Source organism: Orbicella faveolata, unplaced genomic scaffold, assembly GCF_042242905.1.
Source record: "Orbicella faveolata isolate gen_17 unplaced genomic scaffold, um_ofav_v1 contig_14, whole genome shotgun sequence".
NCBI classification, from domain to species: Eukaryota; Metazoa; Cnidaria; class Anthozoa; order Scleractinia; family Merulinidae; genus Orbicella; species Orbicella faveolata.
The window spans coordinates 18,317,495-18,337,545 of record NW_028301541.1 but is presented as its reverse complement, the minus strand read 5'-3'; the positions used below and the strand labels follow the sequence as shown (position 1 = coordinate 18,337,545).

At 37.9% G+C, this 20,051-nt stretch overlaps 2 protein-coding genes and 1 long non-coding RNA gene across 3 annotated transcripts; all 3 read right to left on the bottom strand.

Moving 5' to 3' along the window:
- Nucleotides 1–3: 3 nt before the first annotated feature.
- LOC149114365 (uncharacterized) lies at nt 4–18,587 on the bottom strand. The gene is made up of 6 exons (XM_089286841.1): nt 18,428–18,587; nt 18,231–18,334; nt 17,674–17,749; nt 14,361–15,692; nt 1,989–4,754; nt 4–1,051 (listed from the first exon to the last, which is right to left on the bottom strand). Exons 4-6 carry the CDS (start codon nt 15,676–15,678, stop codon nt 1,002–1,004), a joined length of 4,134 nt encoding a protein of 1,377 aa, XP_089142967.1. The 5' UTR covers nt 15,679–15,692; nt 17,674–17,749; nt 18,231–18,334; nt 18,428–18,587; the 3' UTR covers nt 4–1,001.
- Nucleotides 6,858–7,530, bottom strand: LOC149114367 (uncharacterized). The gene is made up of 3 exons (XR_016206452.1): nt 7,455–7,530; nt 7,108–7,156; nt 6,858–6,981 (listed from the first exon to the last, which is right to left on the bottom strand). It is a non-coding gene; the product is annotated as an uncharacterized LOC149114367 (long non-coding RNA).
- LOC149114366 (tetratricopeptide repeat protein 28-like) lies at nt 9,671–13,760 on the bottom strand. The gene is made up of 2 exons (XM_089286840.1): nt 12,684–13,760; nt 9,671–11,623 (listed from the first exon to the last, which is right to left on the bottom strand). The coding sequence occupies exon 1, from the start codon at nt 13,543–13,545 to the stop codon at nt 12,856–12,858; it is 690 nt and encodes a 229-aa protein (XP_089142966.1). The 5' UTR covers nt 13,546–13,760; the 3' UTR covers nt 9,671–11,623; nt 12,684–12,855.
- Nucleotides 18,588–20,051: the final 1,464 nt, after the last annotated feature.

Sequence of the window (20,051 nt, the reverse complement as noted above, 5' to 3'; positions counted from 1 at the left end):
AGATTTATATTGCTTAAAGTTTTAATTTGTTTTTCTAGGCCTTAAATCAACAAACAAACACAACAAAAGACTAGTTCACTTTTCATAAGTAGTACAGGCTGAAAGAATCAAAAAGTTCTTCTACTTTCATAACAGTCACTGCTTGCGATAAACTGAAGAAAACGTATTGTGGATGATTTTCTTGAGTCACCCTACTTAAACTTCTCGCTACCTCATGTAAATTAAACTACTTGTCTCATTGTTTTCGTTTGCACCATTTTCAAAGCAGCTAACTGTAAACCTAACAAATACAAACTAAATTAATTTAGACTTCACTTAACTAGTCTTTCTCGTCGACAGTGTTTACCAAATATTCTTGATTATATTCTTTTCTTTCCCTAAGTAAATTCGGCTAAGACGCTTAATGCTTGATAAAAGTTTAAATTGTAAGGCTCTTTTACTTTCTAAAAACTATTCAAGTTGTGAAAATACTATCAAAAGTTACATGTTCTCTATACAATTTGTTGAACAAGTGCACAGGATATACATGTTGTCTGTGCCACTATTTTTCTTCAAAATCCTATTATGCACTATTGCCAAAGAGCGCCAGTATTTCTTCATGTAAATTTTCATTTACCAGCTACCGGCTGGTAAATTAAAACATCACGGTTTACTCATCTTGAAAAGTTAAGCCTAAATTTTTCAATTTCGTCGTTTCTAATCCGTGTTAATCTTCTCCATCCTTAACCATCCTTGTTCCTTTATGATTTATTGTTATCTCTTTGGTGTTTTCTTAAAAGAAATCGTAACCTACATGAATTGGTTCTCAAAAATCATTCTATAATTACAAAAAAAACAATGTGGTATGTTATAAAAAGTAAATGTTTTGTGTTAAATGTTTTGCCCTTAGTATTTCTAACGAGGCACTGTTAGACAGGAACTGACCAAAAGTTAAAGGTCCATTTAATTTATATACAACTTAGGACTGGTAGTAAAACTGTCCGTTGAGGTCATGGCATATTTTACATCTCAGGCGATCCCTCGCTGCCATCCTGGTCATTCTTTCCAACACCTGACAGAGGAAATAAACAAGCAGAAAGGGACAATCATTAGCTGCGCTAATGTTCAGTTACTTCCGAAGGTCTTGATTAAACATTTCCTTAAAAAGCGGTTGCCTAATTACGAAACTGATTTATTTTCAAAGATTACATTCTGCGCGCGCCCTGATTGGCTCAATATTATATTTTATCTTAACTTAGCATAAAACAAGAAAACAGTGTCTTCTTGTCACGCCCTTGTAAATAAGCTAAAGCCATGAGTTATATATCTTCAGTGCAGATAGGTTATTACGAAGAAAACGTCATAAATTAAACAAACGTCAGTTAGCACCGCGAGCTGTTTCAGGGTAGACTTTTGGACGATTTCGACCTCATTACAATGCTGTGCAAGCATGTGAAGAAGGGTGGACCATAAAAAACAGCGTCGTCTATCTTTCTTGTACAATAACATTATTTTGTTTTTGTAAAATTAACAGGACATAACGTCATCGCCCAATCGCTCACAAAATGATAATCAAGCTAATGTTAAAATACTATTGCCAACTTTTTTTAACTACAATAATAAAATTTTTATACCACCAATTCGCAATGGTGCAATGGCGTTTTAAAAGAAATTAAGTCTCTAACCAATGCCTACTAAAAAAAAAACAAAAATTTAAAACGATATATGATTAAAAATTAAAAAGTTCAATTTTAAAATGCTTCTTTAAATAGCCACCTTTTCAGTTTACTTTTAAAAATGTTAGTGGAAGATGAGTCTGTTGAGATTGGTGTTATCCCATTTTACGAATCTCCACGTTTTTCATGTAGTGTAAAGCTACTGTCAGACTCTCTTAATAACATTACCGAAAATACATTCAGCTGAATCGATAACATCTCAGAAATATCTCAATGAAAACCAGGAGCCCTTTACTGTGTAAAACAAAACTCCCTCTTTCATTAAAACCTTACCGTTCTTTCCAAAATCAAATGTCACGTCATCTCCAATCAGTATAAAAGGTGCCCACTGGTTCACTTCATAGCCCCCACTTCTCATCCACTTCATGGCTTCGTGTAGAGATTCACCAGCACTTTTCCCATTAACAAGGTGATCGTAGAAATGACTCATTAACTGCTCTGTTGATTTGTCATCCAGGGCCCACAGTGCCACCAACACTGAGCGTGCGCCAGATCCTAAGAATGCTCGGGCAATTCCAACAGCTCCCTCAGCTTTTGTCTGTCCACGAGCACTGTGGCAACAGCTAAGGACTACCAGTTTAGCTCGCAGTTGAACTTTTGAAATGTCAGACATAGTCAATAAGTACAGTCCTTCTTGAGGTATCCCGTTAAGAATACGAAAAGATGGTGCGAGGGCAATTGCTCCTCTTTCAGCATCACCGTGTGCGGCGATATGAATCAGGGCCACTGATTTCATCGCTTGAAGTACTGCTTGCTTAGTCGCTTGCCGTCCTAACAAAGGCTCGACACCCAGCTTTTTTGCTATCCTCTTAGCTTCGTTTTCTGCACATTGTAGTCTCGAAATGTTCGTGAGTTTTCCTCTGAAATGCACTTCACCAACATCAGGGTTTCCTACTATCAACGCACCAGTCTGACAATGATAGTCTGCTGGACTTTCATTAAGGAGCTTGAGAGTTGTTAAAGAAGGAACAATACGGATCCTGAAACTCTCAGATAAGTACTTTCCGCTTTCATCAGTTAACGCAGCAAATGGAATTTGGTATAAAGCGCGATCAGGAACAATGATGATTTCAGGGCCCTCAAGGAAGTTCACCAGCGGAGCGATGATAAGCTTGTAACAGAGAGGAAGGTTCATTTTGGGTCCTTGGTTAGCTTCACTTTCCTTTCCAAGTCGCCAACCTTTATGGCTGTCTTGCTCTCTTGATTTGGATTCTGGCTGAAAACCGTGTAAAGATCGGTCTTCACAAATCTCCTCTGGTAAAACGCCAAAACGTCTGAAATCAAAAATCTCTTCCACTTGTTGACCTAATCCTTTGTGAGCAATTAGATCATTTCCTTTCATCTCCCGGAAATGTGTGACTCTGCCTTCTTTAAGAATCCACAAATATATACTCTCAAAATGATATGAGACGTACAGACAGGTGCGGTTACATTCTTTGCCCAGGATGCCCTCAATACCAGCCCATGTTCGAGGATTAGCTGGGATTTGATTCTCCACAGAGTACTGAGCTGACATTAAATCTGCCAAAGCCCTGGCATTCGAAAGTTCTGACACATACAAAGCTTCAGTAGGATTTCCGGTTTCACAAAGCAACCCACTGAGATCTCTGTAGGAGCGTATATTGCGATCCGAGAAGGAAATCTTAAATTGATCGTTGTCGCGGAGAGAGCCGCGCACTTGCTCGCTTTTTTCAATAGCAGAAAGAAAATATAAGATAGCTTCCTGAATTTCTCCTTCTTTCAATCTAAGGTACGCCATCGTTTCGAGCGAAAGGAACTGTCCATCAATATCTCCAACTGCTTCACTTAATTCAAGTGCTTTCTTTATATATTCTTCTCCTTTGTCATATTCAGCCAGTTCAACAAGCAGACCTCCAAGTTCTAAGTAACCCCCTGTTTTTATATCCCCATTTCCAATTTCTTTGCTTATCGCAAGTGCTTTTTCAAAATATTCCTTGGCCTTAACAAAGTTACCAACAGCCTGCTCCACAACTCCTTGGAAGAGGTACGATCTAGCCGTGCCTTCTCTGTGTCCAATGTCTGTAAAGATGATAAGAGCTTTCTGATTATATTCGTTAGCTTTGTTATACTTTCCAAGAAAGAAAAATTTAACTCCCAGCGCTTGGTAAGACACAGCTAGTGTAAATCTGTTGCCAATCTTTTTACTGATGGCCAATGATTTTTGCCAGAAGGCTGAAGACTTTTCATATTCGCCAACCGATGCATACACATTTCCAAGAGTTATATAACCTCTCACTTCTCCCTCTTTGTCTCCAATTTCTTTCAGGATCACAAGTGATTTCTCGAGATTTTCTCTAGCCTTTTCATATTCGCCAACTGATCGATACACCATTCCTAGACTTCCGTAAGAGGCAGCTTCTCCTTTTCTGATTCCAATTTCTTTGCTGATCGCAAGTGATTTCTCGAGGTGTTCTCTGGCCTTCTCATATTCGCCAACTGATCGATACTCCTGTCCAAGCCTTCCGTAACAGTTAGCCTCTTCTTTTCGGGATCCAATTTCTTTGTAGATCACAAGTGACTTCTCCAGATGTTTACTAGCCTTCTCATAATTGCCAACTGATTCATACACAGATCCAAGGTTGAAGTAAGAGGCAGCTTCTCCTATTCTATATCCAATTTCTTTGCTGATCACAAGTGATTTCTCGAGATGTTCTCTAGCCTTCTCATATTCGCCAAATGATTGATACACATTTCCAAGGTTTGCGTAAGAGGCAGCCTCTCCATTTCTGTCTCCAATTACTTTGTAGATCGCAAGTGATTTCTCCAGATGTTCTATAGCCTGCTCATATTCGCCAACTGATCGACATACAGCTCCAAGGTTTAAGTACGAGGAAGCATCTGCGTTTCTGAGTGTAATTTCTTTGTGAATCGAAAGTGATTTCTCGAGATGTCCTTTAGCCTGCTTATATTCGCCAACTGATTGATACACGGCTCCCAGGTTTACGTGACAGTCAGCTTCTCTTTTTCTGTTTCCAATTTCTCTACTGATCAGCAGCGCTTTTTCAGAGAGTTGTATTGCTTCCGGGTATTTACCTTGATGGCAATACATTACCGCAAGTTTTAAGCTTAGCTCACATTCTTCAAGTCTCTCACCATTTTCATGGTAAATTTGGAGAAGTTTTTCTGCGTATTTTATGGCGTTTGTGTTATCGCTGATAAGACTACAAGCCTTCCACATTGTAAAATATATCCCCTTGTAGAATGATTTGCTGACTTTGTCGGCTGTTATGGCTGCTCTGTCTTTCAGAATGAACAAGCATTCCTTACACAATTCGATGGCTGTTATATATCGACTGGTGTTGAGAAGGAAGCTTGCAACAAGTAAGCCGATTGAGATGACTGCTATAACTTCGCCTGCGTTGGTCATGTCACTGATCACCTCTGTTAGAATATAACAGAGAATAAAAGTGGGAACTAATTTGGAAACAAGTTTTTTGATCCACTAGTTCACTACTGTTGTTGTAATTGCAACATAAACATGTATTTTTATCCTATCACATCCTAGGGAAACCGAACGTAGGGCAGCTAAAACATTATAGCGAGGGGAGGAAAGGAGAGCTATTTACAACCTCGTTCCCAGAGTCTCTCTTCTTCCCACTCTCCGGAGCGAGACTGGGGGAGAGATCATGGTCTAATCTGGTCTGGTCACGAGTGTTTTGGATAATTGACAACTCACGGGACCTCAAACTTTTGTCGCGTTCGCTTTTGTCAAAATCAAAGCCGGGATCTCATACGCTCACATGTTCACAAGAAACCTGCCATCAGGCGTTTTTTTGTTGGGGAGGGGGGGTGCAGGGGGGAGCGAATATGGGAAGGAGAGAAAAAAACACCTGATACATTTACTTAAGGAGTCGTCTGTCGCCATTTCGTTGCTTAACTGACATTAACGATGTTATCGTGTGTCATCCTATAAATGTGAAACAATCAGATTTCATCTCAAAATTCGTGCGTTGGAAGTCAAGGGAAGTAGAAAGTTTCAATTTAAATTTCTTTGTTGAATTTCATTGTCGAAATTCATCTTGAAATCCAAATTATTCTTGGTTTCGCGCTTTTCTGGTTACAACACGAGTTTGTTATTTCTACTGGAAAATTCTTAAAACACAATCACATTATTAGTTTAATAAGGTGGAAAACGAGCACCAATTGAACTTCAACAATCTATCTATCCATACATGTAGATAATTAAATGGTCAACAATCCATTATGGGATTTCCTCTGCCTTCAAAGAAACAAATTTTTAGAACAAATTGAAATAGATCTTTCTGTCAAAATTTTATTGCTGTCAGAAACTTCTCGCAAGGAAATATAATTAATTAGCGATTTCAATTAATAGTTCCTTGCTTATTAAAGTCAATTTGTTTAAAAAACAAGCGATAAGATAGTTAACTGTAAATAATATTACCACTTCCCTTTAGCTCGGAGGAAAGAATACAAAAAAAGGCGACGACAGTCTCTCTTTTACAATAGGACTTTGTTTGTCTACAGGATAACAGAAAAAACTGAAACAAGCGTTCTCAACTGAGACGTGTATTCCTTTTATAAGTCTATGTTTCTGCCTCTAACTCCATGCTGATATTGAAGATTTAACAGGCTGCGACAAATGTACAATATTGAAATATTCCGACAAAGGTAACCTCCCTAAGAAAATGAAAGTCACAGACGAAGAAAGATAAACATGCCTTAAAATTCATAGAAAATCATAAACAAGCGAAACTGGAAATACCGTCGTAAATCATTTCAAGTAAGCTGGAAGTCATAGATCTAAAGGGACATGCAAAACTGAAAGTTTAGATCACTGGCAAAGATAAACTCAAAACTTCCACTGAATCAGAGACAAAAGTAAACGCGGAAACGGAAGGTTACTGACGACAATACAAAAAGCTGCAGGCAAGACACGAAGATAAAGGAAGGGACGCAGTTCTAGACCATACTCGAAGATAAGCATACATGCGCACCTGCCAATATGAGGCCATAACAGTACAAAACTCACAGTCACAAACAAATTGAACACAAAAAAGAAAACGCACAGACAAAGATCAGCGCGTGCGAAACTGAAAATCACCTAGTATTGCCTTCTAAAGCAGGCTTTTTCTTGCCCTGAACATTAAAATTATTCCTTCATACAATTCTCAAATCTACATTTAAACTTTAATGTGTATAGTTATAAAGGCATGGCTTATACTTACTAATGTAAACAAGAGATGTAAGAATCCGAACGACATCCAACTTCACCTTTGTAAGTCTCCTAAAACGAACAATCATACATTAGTAGTTAGTTCTAATAAATATTCAAAAACATTTTAATGCACAGTAAACATGTCAAACGAGGGTAGGGAATAGAGGATATCTAGATAAAGTGTAATGTTCTTACCGTTACTACTTGAGGAGTCCGGCAAAATCAGAGCGTAATCCAGTCTAGTCTGGAACAGCAAAAGGGCAACGAATTATTAGTGACATTTAAATCTTCTCAATGCATACTAATGACATGGAAACTAAAGAATAACTTAGAAACAGTGATTTTTCTGGTCCAATGTATAGCTATGTGCATAAAATTTCGTTGAGACCTTGAAAATGGATCTTGTGTTTCTTATTGGCATTGGTTAGTTAGGTGTTGCTAATTAGCATACTGTTGTAAAGTAGTATATGAGCTAGAATGATTGACTTAATAATAAAGTTATCGTATTGTTATAAATGAAATTTGTAGAGTAATATACATACAAACCCTTCGTCACTTCGCCACTCCCTCAACTTGTTCCTAATTGAAAAGGTTCGTTTCGTTCAGCGATACTGAGGTGGGTCGTCATAGGATATGATTTCGTGTCAAGTTCGATTGGCCTTTAATAATTGGAGTAGCGTCCAGGCCACGTCCCGGCCTGGCCTCGCTTTCATTTGCAGGGTTTACTTGGAGCGTATCGTCTGGTCCAATCATCCTTGCGTTCGTTGACTCGTTGTACTCGCCCATTTCGCTCGCTTTCTCTCCTCGCTCCTTTGCTCCCTATTTTATTTGTATTGTACGGTTTTATTTATTGTTTCAATACACATTTTTGTTTCCACTTTACTAATACACCATTGCATTGCAGGATGAAGTAGAAGTAAGGCAAAATCCGTATTTAGATTCAAGAATCAAGATTTCATTTGGTAATTTCATTTGCATTTGAAAATACTCCCCACCGTAGCTTCAGTTCCAAGCTACAACGTGCGACAAAAATGTTGAGACACTTGGCAGTAAAAGTCGATTTTCGAGCGCCCTGGGAACATTTTCTTCCCCCCCCCCCCCCCCCCCCGCCCCCTTCTCTCCAAGGGTATCAGAGAATTAACGCTAGATGCAAATAAAGTAGAAGAAGTGCTTAAATATCGAAAAACGTCATTTTCTGAAAGTGTCTCAACTACTTTTGTCGCCCATCGTCTGTAGTCTATTTGTGTAAACTGTGGCGACTTTGCTATATTTCCAAGCTCTAACAAGTTTATTTTTACAAAAGCCACTAAATGTGTGGTTCAGAGTGATTTGTGACTAAAGAAAAAGTGACAAGTGTTTTTGTTTCTCAAGAAAACTCCAATGCAAAGACAAAACTTGGTCTATCCCGTTGATAAATTGATCCATATTTAGCCCTCTAGGTGGTGTTTATCGCCACTTTTTAAACTCGTGGATTAGCGAAGCGTAGAAACGTGTTTGTTGCGGGGACTCCGATATGCAAATGTATCACTCACGCACTCACTCACTTACATAGGTTTAGACACTTCGTAATTAGTCGGTACCCGCGAAGCCATATTGGAATATTAACTATGCAGTCAATAGGAGCCTCGCCATTGCATTTGCGCAGTTACTATTTAAAGCGTCCATCGTGGGGTATATAAATTCTAGCTCGCTGGAAAGTGACCTAAAAATGAGTAAAACTCATGTTAATGTGGTAAGTTGTGATGAGAATGTGTCTGATTTGTCGACCTTAATGAACGAAAGCGAAAGGAGCAATTATAATAAATGAACGAAACAACTATTGAAAACAGGACAAACATCGGCACAAGAAAAATTATTGTTATTTCATTTTTTTAATTTAATAGCATCTGAACCTGAAGATGGCTGGTCTGGCCAGACGAAATACTGTTTCAAGTATACGACGTTGTGTCAGTCTTGCAGTAGTCTTTGACTTCTCATCATTTCACTATTCAACTATGGCTAATTAGATCTCCTGTGAGATTCAACGTTCAAGATCTTCGTTTACGGCTTTGTAGTTTGTCATTTTCATAGCATTTAAGTTTTTCATGTTGAGTTATCCACGTTCAACCGCCATCGAGTTAAGTTTAGATTAAAGTTGTGTTCTCTATACTTGTCTTAGTTTTTTTTAGTACATTGATCTGAACTCTGAGTGGGATGTGAAATGCACTAAAACTTGAAAAGAAATTCCCAGAGACTTGATTTTGTTAAGCTTAAATGATTTTTACCCTGTCTTTTGTTTACACTTTTCCTTCCTGATGGAAAAGATGACAAAGGGAAAGAAACCCCATGTGAGCTTGTTGGAAGACATATTTATGGGTCGACAGATTTTTTGGACCAACACTGAAAATGCTTGCAAAATAGACTAATTATTTTGATGTAGTTTACGTGCAATATATACAGAGACAAGTGGTTCCACATTGGAAACGACTCAGTGCTGTCCCATAATAACCTTTACCTATAGCCTCGAGTGCCATGCAATGAGAAAGATCTGCAAGTTCATACGAACAGAAAAGGGTTCTTGAATATATCCAAATTTTCCCAGCAGGCAGACAAACATCAACATCAAGATCCGTGTTTGGTGGTTGGAGGTGGGGGGGGGGGGGGGGATAGCACTCTATGATTCTTTTGGCAGGAGTGCCCGCTGTGACCCAAGAACCCTCAGCCTTAACAGCTCCATGTTCATCTGCAATTTTGTCACCCTCTGTCATCTTTCCAAGCCTTTCTTTTATAGTTTAATATATAGCTGTTATTAGTTGCCATAGCTATTGTGTGCTCTTCTTATATTAATGTTTTGTATTCATATATAACTTTAACTATTTTAGACTCCCTTCATAGCATAGAAATAGCGTTTTTCCTCTTCTTGTGTGTGCATTTGTGCTTCAGTTTTCTTGCTGAACTGTATTTTATTTCTATTTAATGCTGATGTTAACTGGCTGCCTGGCTCCGCTAGCCCCTACGGATATTCAAGGCAGCTAGCACTCTAATTTTCACTTTTAATATTTTCTTTGATCATTGTAATTTTTCTTTAAGACTGAGTACAAAATAAAGATAGATTGGACCTAGCTATTCTGTAATAATGTGTGCAACAAAAGCCAACGAAAAAAGCCTTTGTGAGATAAATGCGACCTGTCGTGGTGCGAAACCGGCTTCTTTTAACAGCCTTTAATAAGAGTTCACCAACATGTTTCATCTCTAGATTACTTACTCCACGAGTTTGGCCATAGCTCTCCTTTAATTCACTTTTAAAGCGTTCAAAGAGTGTCTTTGTCACTTTCATTCAACGCAATTCTCACCATGACACAGTGTCTACAATTTTTTTTTGTTTACAATTTTGATGCTTTCCTCTAGGCCTTAAATCAACAGTCAGAAAAAAAGACTAGTTAACTTCTCATAAGTAGTACATGCTGAAAGAATCAAAAATTACTCCTACTCTGATAACAGTCACTGCTTGCGATAAACTGAATAAAATGTCCTATGGATCATTTTCTTAAGTCACACGGAGGCTACTTAAAATTATCGCTACCTTATGTAAATAAAACTACTAGTGTTATCCCTTTTCTTTTGCACTGTTCACAAAGCAGCTAACTGTAAACCTAACAGGTAAAAACTGAATTAATTTAGACTTCACTTAATCAGTCTTTCTCGTCGACAGTGTTCACCAAAAATTCTTGATTATATTCTTTTCTTTCCTTACGTAAATTGGGCGCAGACGCTTAATGCTTGATAAAATTTCAAATTGCAAGGCTCTTTTACTTTCTAAAAATTATTTCAAGTTATGAAAATACTATCAAAAGTTACATGTTCTCTATACAATTTTTTCAACTACTGCACAGGATATACATGTCGTCTGTGCCACTATTTTACTTCAAAATCCTGTTATTTACTATTACCAAAACGTGCAAGTATTTTTTCATGTACATTATTTTCAAAGTTCAACAACACGCCACCGGCTGATAAATAAAAACATCACGGTTTACGCATCTTGAAAAGTGTAACCTAAATTTTTCAAGTTTCTCGTTTGTAATCCGTGTTAGTCTTCTCCATCCTTAACCATCCTTGTTCCTTTATAATTTATTGTTATCTCTTTGGTGTTTTCCTATCTCAGTAAACTATTATTTTCAGGTTCTCTTTAATGTAAAGGTTAATTTGTACGCCAGCAAACTAACTCAAAATACCGTGCCTGAGCTCTTATAAATCTATTTCAGTTTGGTATTGCATTCTTCTTTTCTTTTATCGTAGGAAAGATCTGGACAGTTGGTATCAACATCTGAAATTTCGATACGAAAAATTACCCTTCCCACTACGGTTTTTCTGGTTTAAGCATTTATTTGAGTCCAACACTGTACACTGCAGTATCCTTTTAGGTTTTCAAAGCTTCTTTCGCTGAAAAAAAATTGCAACCTACATGAATTTGTTCTAAAAAATCATTGTATAATTGAAAGAAAAACAATGGCGTATGCTATAAAAAGTAAATGCGTCTTTGACAAAAGTTAAACGCTTTGCGCTTAATATTTCTACCGAGTAATTGTTAGACAGGAAATGACCGAAAGTTAAAAGGTCCGTTTAATTTATATACAACTTAACACCAGCAGTAAAACTGTCCGTTGAGGTCATGGCATATTTTACATCTCAGGCGATCACTCGCTGCCATCCTCGTCATTCTTTCCAACACCTGACAGAGGAAATAAACAAACAAAAAGGGACAATCATTAGCAGCGCTAATGTTCAGTTACCTTCCTAGGTCTGGATTAAGCATTTCCTCAAAAAGCAGTTGCTTAATAACGAAACTGATTTCTTCTAAAAGATTATATTCTGCGCGTCCTGATTCGCTGAATATTATATTTTATCTTAGCATAAAACAAGAACACCGTGTCTTCGTGTCTTACCCTAGTAAATAAGCTAAAGCAATGAATTATACCATCATAAAATCATATGGTAAGTTGAGACAACTTGTTCTTGCTTTCTTAATTTAAAATTTATAAAATTTATAACGAAATTTAACACGACATGATATATGGCTGTGGCTTATTGATTGTAAATAGGTCATTACGAAGAAAACGTCATAAATTAAACAAACATCAGTTAGAACCGCGAGCAGTTTCAGGGTGGACTTTTGGACGATTTCGACCTCATCACAATGCTGTGCAAGCATGTGAAGAAGGGTGGACCACAGCGTCCTCCACTTTTCTTTTAATTTGTAATAACATTACTTTGTTTCTGTAAAATTAACAGGACATAACGTCATCGCGCAATCGCGCACAAAATAATAATCAAGCTAATGTTAAAATAGTATTGCCAATATTTTTTAAATATAATAATAAAATTTTATAGCGCCATTTCGCAATGGTGCAATGGCGTTTTACAAGAAGTTAAATCTCCAACCAAAAGCCTATTATAAAAATTAAGAAAAGGTAAAATATAAAAATTAAAAGATATATAATTTAAAATTTCCTTCAATTTTAAAATGCTTGTTTAAATGGCCTCGTTTAGTTTCACTTTTAAAAAGCCACGTTTTCAGTTTAAACCTGTTAGTGGAAGGCGAATCTGTTGAGATTGGTGTTATCCCAATTTCCACGTTTTTCATCAAGTACAAAGCTACTGTCAGACTCACATAATAACAGCGAAAATACATTAACCTGAACCGATAACATCTAAGGAAAATCTAAATGACTACCAGGAGCCCTTTACTGTATAAAACAAAACACTTCCTTTCAATGAAACCTTTCAATTACCTTTCTTTCCAAAATCAAATGTCACGTCATCTCCAATCAGTATAAAAGGTGCCCACTGGTTGACGTCACAGCCCCCACTTCTCATCCACTTCATGGCCTCGTGTAGAGATTCACCAGCACTTTTCCCAGCAACAAGGTGATCGTAGAAATGAGTCATTAACTGCGCTGTTGATTAGTCATCCAGGGCCCACAGTGCCACCAACACTGAGCGTGCGCCAGATCCTAAGAATGCTCGGACAATTCCAACAGCTCCCTCAGCTTTTGTCTGTCCACGAGCACTGTGGCAACAGCTAAGGACTACCAGTTTAGCTCGCAGTTGAACTTTTGAAATGTCAGACATAGTCAATAAGTACAGTCCTTCTTGAGGTATCCCGTTAGGAATACGAAATGATGGTGCAAGGGCAATTGCTCCTCTTTCAGCATCACCGTGTGCGGCGATATGAATCAGGGCCACTGATTTCATCGCTTGAAGTAGTGCTTGCTTAGTCGCTTTCTGTCCTATCAAAGGCTCGACACCCAGCTTGTTTGCTATCCTCTTAGCTTCGTTTTCTGCACATTGTAGTCTCGAAATGTTCGTGAGTTTTCCTTTCAAGTGCACTTCACCAACATCAGGGTTCCCCACTATCATTGCACCAGTCTGACAGTGATAGTCTGCTGGACTTTCATTAAGGAGCTTGAGAGTTGTTAAAGAAGGAACAACACGGATCCTGAAATTCTCGGATAAGTACCTTCCGCTTTTATCGGTTAAGGCAGCAAATGGAATTTGGTATAAAGCACGATCAGGAACAATAATGATTTCGGGACCCTCAAGAAAGTCCACCACTGGAGCGATGATAAGTTTGTAACAGAGAGAAAGGTTCATTTTGGGTCCTTGGTTAGCTTTACTTTCCACTCCAATTCGCCAACCTTCATGGCTATCTTCCTCGCATGTTTTAGATTGTGACTGAAAACCGTGTAAAGATCGGTCTTCGCAAATCTCCTCTGCTAAAATGCCAAAGCTTCTGAAATCAAAAAACTCTTCCACTTGTTGACCTAATCCTTCGTGAGCAATTAGATCATTTCCTTTCACCTTCTAGAAGTGTGTGACTCTGCCTGCCTTAAGAATCCACAAATATATACTCTCAAAATGATATGAGGCGTATAGACAGATGCGGTTACATTTTTTGCCCACGATGCCTTCAAGACCAGCCCATGTTCGAGGATTAGCTGATATTTGATTCTCCACAGAGTACTGAGCTGACATTAAATCTGCCAAAGCCCTGGCCCTCGAAAGCTCTGACACATAGAAAGCTTCAGTAGGATTTCCGGTTGCAAAAAGCAACGCACTGACATCTCTGTAGGAGCGAATATTGTGATCTGTGAAAGAAATCTTAAATTGATCGTTGTCGCGGAGACAGCCGCGCATTTCCTCGCTTTTTTCAATAGCAGAAAGGAAATATGAGATAGCTTCCCGAATATTTCTCTCTTTCATTCTAAGGTGTGCCATAATTATGAGCAACTGGAACTGTTTTTCAATCTCTCCAACTGCTTCACTTAATACAAGTGCTCTCTTGATATATTCTTCCCCTCTATCATATTCAGCCTGATTTATAAGCAAAACTCCGAGGTTTGAGCAACCCGCTGCTTTTATATCCCCATTTCCAATTTCTTTGCATATCGCAATTGCTTTTTCAAAACATTCTCTTGCCTTGACAAAGTTACCAACAGCATGCTCCACAGCTCCTTGCTTGAGGTACGTTCTAGCCATCGCATCTCTGTCTCCAATGTCTTTGAAGATTGCAAGTGCTTTCTGATTATATTCGTTAGCCTTTCTATACTTTCCAAGACAGTAACAGTTCGCTCCCAGGTTATAGTAACTAAAAGCTAGTATACGTCTGTTGCCAATGTTTTTACTGATGGCTAAGGATTTTTGACAGTAGTCTGAAGCATTCTCGTATTCGCCAACTGATGCATACAGAGTTACAAGGTTAACGTAACTTATCCCTTCTCCCTCTTCGTCTCCAATTTCCTTCTGAATCACAAGTGCTCTCTCGAGATGTTCTCTAAACTTCTCATATTCGCCAATTGCTCCACACACAGATCCAAGGCTTACGTAGGAGGCAGCTTCTCCTTTTCTGTGTCCAATTTCTTTCTGGATCGCAAGTGACTCCTCGAGAAGTTCTCTAGCCTTCTCGTATTTACCAACTGCTTGATACACAGTTCCAAGGCATAAGTAAGAGCTAGCTTCTCCATTTCTGTCACCAATTTCTTTGAAGATCACAACTGATTTCTCCAGATGTCCTTTAGCCTTCTCATATTCGCCAAATGTTCGACACACAGCTCCAAGGTAATAGAGCGAGGTAGCTTCCCCTTTCCTGTTTCCAATTTCGCTATAGATCACAAGTGATTTCTCCAGATGTTCTCTAGCCTTCTCATATTCGCCATTCGGTAGACACACAGTTCCAAGGTTTAAGCACGAGGCAGCATCTCCGTTTCTGTCTCCAATTTCTTTGTGGATCGAAAGTGATTTTTCGAGATGTCCTTTAGCCTTCTCATATTGGCCAACTGATTGATACACGACTCCAAGGCCTACGTGGCAGTAAGCTTCTCCTCTTCTGTCTCCAATTTCTCTACTGATCAGGAGCGCTTCTTCATAGAGTTGTATTGCCTCTGGGTATTTGCATTGATGGAAATACATCTCTCCAAGTTCTAAGCTTAGCTCACATTCTTCAAGTCTTTCACCATTTTCACGGTAAATTTGGAGAATCTTCTCTGCGTATTTTATGGCGTTTGTGTTATCACTGATAAGACTACAAGCCTTCCACATTGTAAAATATATCGTCTTGTAGAATGATTTGGTGAATTTCTCGTCTATTATGGCTGCTCTGTCTTGCAGAATGAACAAGCATTCCTTGCATAATTCGATGGCTGTTAGATATCGACTGGTGTTGAGAAGAAAGCCGGCAAAAATGAGGCCGATCAAGATAACTTGTATAACTTCGTCTACGTTGTTCATCTCACTGATCAGTTCTGTTAGCCATAACAGAGAAAAAAAGTGGGAACTAATTTAGACCCAAGTTTGTTGATCTGCTGGTTTACTGCTGTTGTTATAATTGACACATAAACATGCATTTCATTCCTATCACATCCTAGGGAAACCGTACGTAGGGCAACTAAAAAATTATAGCGAGGGGAGGAGAGGGGAGTTATTTACAACCTCGTTCTCAGGGTCGCTCTTCTTTCCCCTTTCTGGAGCGAGACTGAAGGAGAGATCATGGTCTAATCTGGTCTGGTCACGAGTCTCTTGGATAATTGAGAACTGACGGGACCTCTAATTTTAAAAAATTTTGCATTAAAAAAAGGGTAGAACATCAGATGGGAAGTGGTCAAACCTCTGAACAATGCTAGCCTTTTTTAGGCGTTCAGTTAGTTGGAGCGAAACGTGAAAAATAGCGCGCGAAAAAAGTCAAAAAAGGCGCGCTGTTTTTCGCGCTTCGCCCCAACTGACTGAATGCCTGGAAGAGGTTGCAACAATGCGAAAATAAACATTGCAACAGGTATATTCCAGGGCACTGCCCACAACTTAATTATGTCAACCGCAGACGTTTTTGACACTTTCAGAATCAAATAATTAATGACGCTCTTGCCAAATTCCGTCCAAAGAACGGCTAAAACTTTTCTTTCCAGTAGATGATCTTCCGGATGCATTCCAACTCCTGTTCCTTTAAGTATTTGTGAATAAATCTTAATACAAATCTTATATACAAATATATTTATCTCAACGGCCGCCACGCTTCATGTTTGAAATTGTACCGGAAGTCAGATATCCAATCACGTAACCAATGAGAAAGGCGAGTTTAGATAATCTTTTGTTTTACGACCAATCAGAAAAAAGTCCCGATTCTGGACTACGGACAGACGACTCGTGAAGTAATTATATCAGGCGTTGTTTTTTTTCTCTTTCCTTTGGCCTGCTGTGAAAAAAAGGATCGCCTTATCACAAGTTAAGTAGCTTGACCGATATTAATAAACATGATGTTTTACAAAAGCCTTCAGTTTGCCATTTCACATAGTTGTTATTCTACAGGGAAAGCAAGTTAAGTGTTTTGAGGCAATTCACCTCAGGGATTTGAGGGAACGAGGTTGAGTTATTCATTTTACATTAGAAAAAAACTCAAGGCGGAGATACACCTAACAAACAGGCTATTTTTGAACAATTTTTGCGATGTAAAATATTATTCCAAAAAAGGTTATGATCATATTAATTGCCTCAAAAGCTAATTGTAAGCTGATACCAATCAGTTAATTGTACCACATGCTGGGCGATACTAAGGCTTACTTAAGAAAAGATAACTCCCACTAGAGTCAATGAAAATACATTGCGGTCATTTGCTGTTATGTGCTGAGATTCCAATAAAGCATTTTATGAAACAAACTTTTTAATTACTATCCCATCTCGTTTGATCTTCAAAATCTGATCTGAAAATTAAATGAAGCACTTAAATTGTGAAAAAAATATTTGCTCCTTTGTTAGTAAGCACAGCTCGAGGTAAGTTATCGCAGAATTTTTCACACTTATTTGGACCATGCTTTTAATGCTAAGGTCTTAAAATTGAAATTCATCTCGAAAACCAAATTATTCTCGGTTTCGCACTTTTCTGGTTACAACACGAGTTTGTAATTTCTACTGGAATATTCTCAAAACACAATAACATTATCAGTTTAAATAAGTGGAAAAAGAGCAAACATTGAACTTCAACAATCCATCTACCTAGACATGCGCATAGTTAAATGGTCAACAATCCATTATGGGATTTCCTCTGCCTTCAAAGAAACAAATTTTTAGACCAAAGTGAAATAGATCTTTCTGTCATTATTTTATTGCCGTCAGAAATTGCTGGCAGGGAAACATACTTAGCGATTTCAATAAATATTTCCTTACTTATTAAGGTCAATTTGTTTAAAAACCAAGCAATAAGATAGTTAAGTGTAAATAATATTGTTAACTTACCAGTTTCTTTCAGCTTGGTGGAAAGAATGCAAAAAAGGCCACGACAATCTCTTTTTTACAATAGGACTTCGTTTGTCTACAGGATAACAGAAAAAACTAAAAATACCGTTGTAGATAATTTCAAGAAAACTGGAAGTCATAGATCTCAAGGGACATGCAAAACTGAAAGTTTAGATCACTAGCAAAAGTAAACTCAAAACTTGCACTGAGTCAGAGACAAAAGTAAACGCGGAAAAGGAGGGTTCGTGACGACAATACACAAAGCTGCAGGCAACATACGTAAATAAATAATAGCACACAGCTCTAGACCATACACGAAGATAAGCATACATGCGCACCTGTCAATATGAGGCTATGACAGTACAAAACTGACAGTCATAAACAAATTGAACACAAAAAAGAAAATTCACAGACGAAGATCAGCGCGCAGGAAACTGAAAGTCACCGTGCTGCAATCTAAAGAGTACTTTTCTTGCCCTGAACATTAAAATCATTCCTTTACTTTTTTACATTTAAACTTTAATGTGTGTAGCTATAAAGGCATGGCTTAAACTTACTAATGTAAACTAGAGTTGTGAGAATCTGAACGTAATCCAACTTCACCCACTTCAGCGACAAGGCTCTTCCCGTAAAACGGACGACGATACATCAGTAGTTAGTTCTAATAAATATTCAAAAACATTTTAATGCACAGCAAACATGTCAAACGAGGGTAGGGAATAGAGGATGTCTAGATTAAGTGTAATGTTCTTACCGTCACTTGATGAGTCCGGCAAAATCATAGTGTAATCCAGTTTAGTCTGGATCAGCAAAAGGACAACGAATTATTAGTGACATTTAAATCTTCTCAATGTATAGTAACGACATGAAAACTAAAGAATAACTTAGAAACAGCGATTTCTTTCTTTAATGCTTAGCTATGTACACAGAATTTCGTTCAGACCTTGAAAACGGATCCTGCGTTTCTATTAGAATTGGTTAGTTAGATGTCGCCAATTAACAAACCGTTGTAAAGTACTATATAAGCTAGAATGATTGACTTAATAATAAAGTTATCGTATTATTATAAATGAAATTTGTATAGTAATATACATACAAACCAATCGTCACTCCCTCAACTTGTTCCTAGCTGAAAAGGTTCGTTTCTTTTAGCGAGACTGAGGTGTGTCGTCAAAGGATATGATTTAGTGTCAAGTTCGATTGGCCTTTAATAAATGGAGTAGCGTCCAGTCCACGTTCCGGCCTTGCCTCACTTTCATTAGCAGGGTTTCCTGGGGGCGTATCGGCTGGTCCAATCATCCTTGTGTTCGTTGACTCGTTGTACTCGCCCATCTCGCTCGCTTTCTCTCCTCGCAGAAAGGATTTGATCTTTCCTTTGCTCCTTTGTTTATTTGTATTGTACGGTTTTAGTTTTTGCTTTAATTCACATTTTCGTTTGGACTTTAGTAATACACCATAGCATTGCAGGATAAAGTAAACGGAAGGCAAAATCCGTATTTAGATTCAAGAGTCAAGATTTCATTGGTAATTTCATTTGCATTTAGAAACACTCCCCGCCGTTGCCTCATTTGCAAGCTAGTTCCAGTCCAATACTGAATATACAAACATGGCCGACTAAATTTTGCTTCTCAGACGTGGTAATCCCTCCCCCTTGGAAAATAAAGATAACAAAGGACCCAAAATGCACCTTCTTATCTATTACAAACTTATCTTCGCTGCTTTGGCAAACTTACTTGAGGGCCCTGAAATCATCATTTTTCCTGATCGCGCTTTTTTATAACATATAACATTCCATTTCATGTTGATAATTAAGTAACTGCTTCACGCCCGCCGACAAAGCAGTTTCTGTTTTGTGCCTTCAAAAAGCTCATATTCTAAAAGTAATTGGACTCCAGCTGAGATTTATATTGTTTACAGTTTTAATTTGTTCCTCTAGACCTTAAATCAACAAACACAAGAAACGACCAGTTAACTTCTCATAAGTAGTACATGCTGAAAGAATCAAAAAGTATTTCTACTTTGATAACAGTCACTGCTTGCGACAAACTGAAGAAAGTGTAATGCAGATGATTTTTTTGAGCCACCCTGCTTAAACTTCTCGCTACCTCATGTCAATTAAACTACTAGTGTTATCCGTTTTCTTTTCCACTGTTTATCAGCAAGACAGCTAACTGTATCCTAACAGATAAAAACTAAATTAATTTAGATTTCACTTAATTAGTCTTTCTCGTCGACAATGTTCACCAAAAATTCTTGATTATATTCTTTTCTTTCCTTACGTAAATTTGGCTAAACGCTTAATGCTTGATAAAAGTTCAAATTGTAAGGCTCTTTTACTCCCTAAAAACTATTTCAAGTTATGAAAATACTATCAAAAC

Coding starts and splice junctions, on each gene's coding strand:
- LOC149114366 (XM_089286840.1), bottom strand. CDS start 13,545: ATGAACCTTTCTCTCTGTTACAAACTTATCATCGCTCCAGTGGTGGAC.
- LOC149114365 (XM_089286841.1), bottom strand. CDS start 15,678: ATGAACAACGTAGACGAAGTTATACAAGTTATCTTGATCGGCCTCATT. Junction 4,755..14,360: donor CTTTGTCAAGGCAAGAGAAT/GTTTTGAAAAAG, acceptor AATACCCGGAAG/CAATACAACTCTCTGAAAAA. Junction 1,052..1,988: donor ATTTGATTTTGGAAAGAACG/GTAAGGTTTTAA, acceptor TTCCTCTGTCAG/GTGTTGGAAAGAATGACCAG.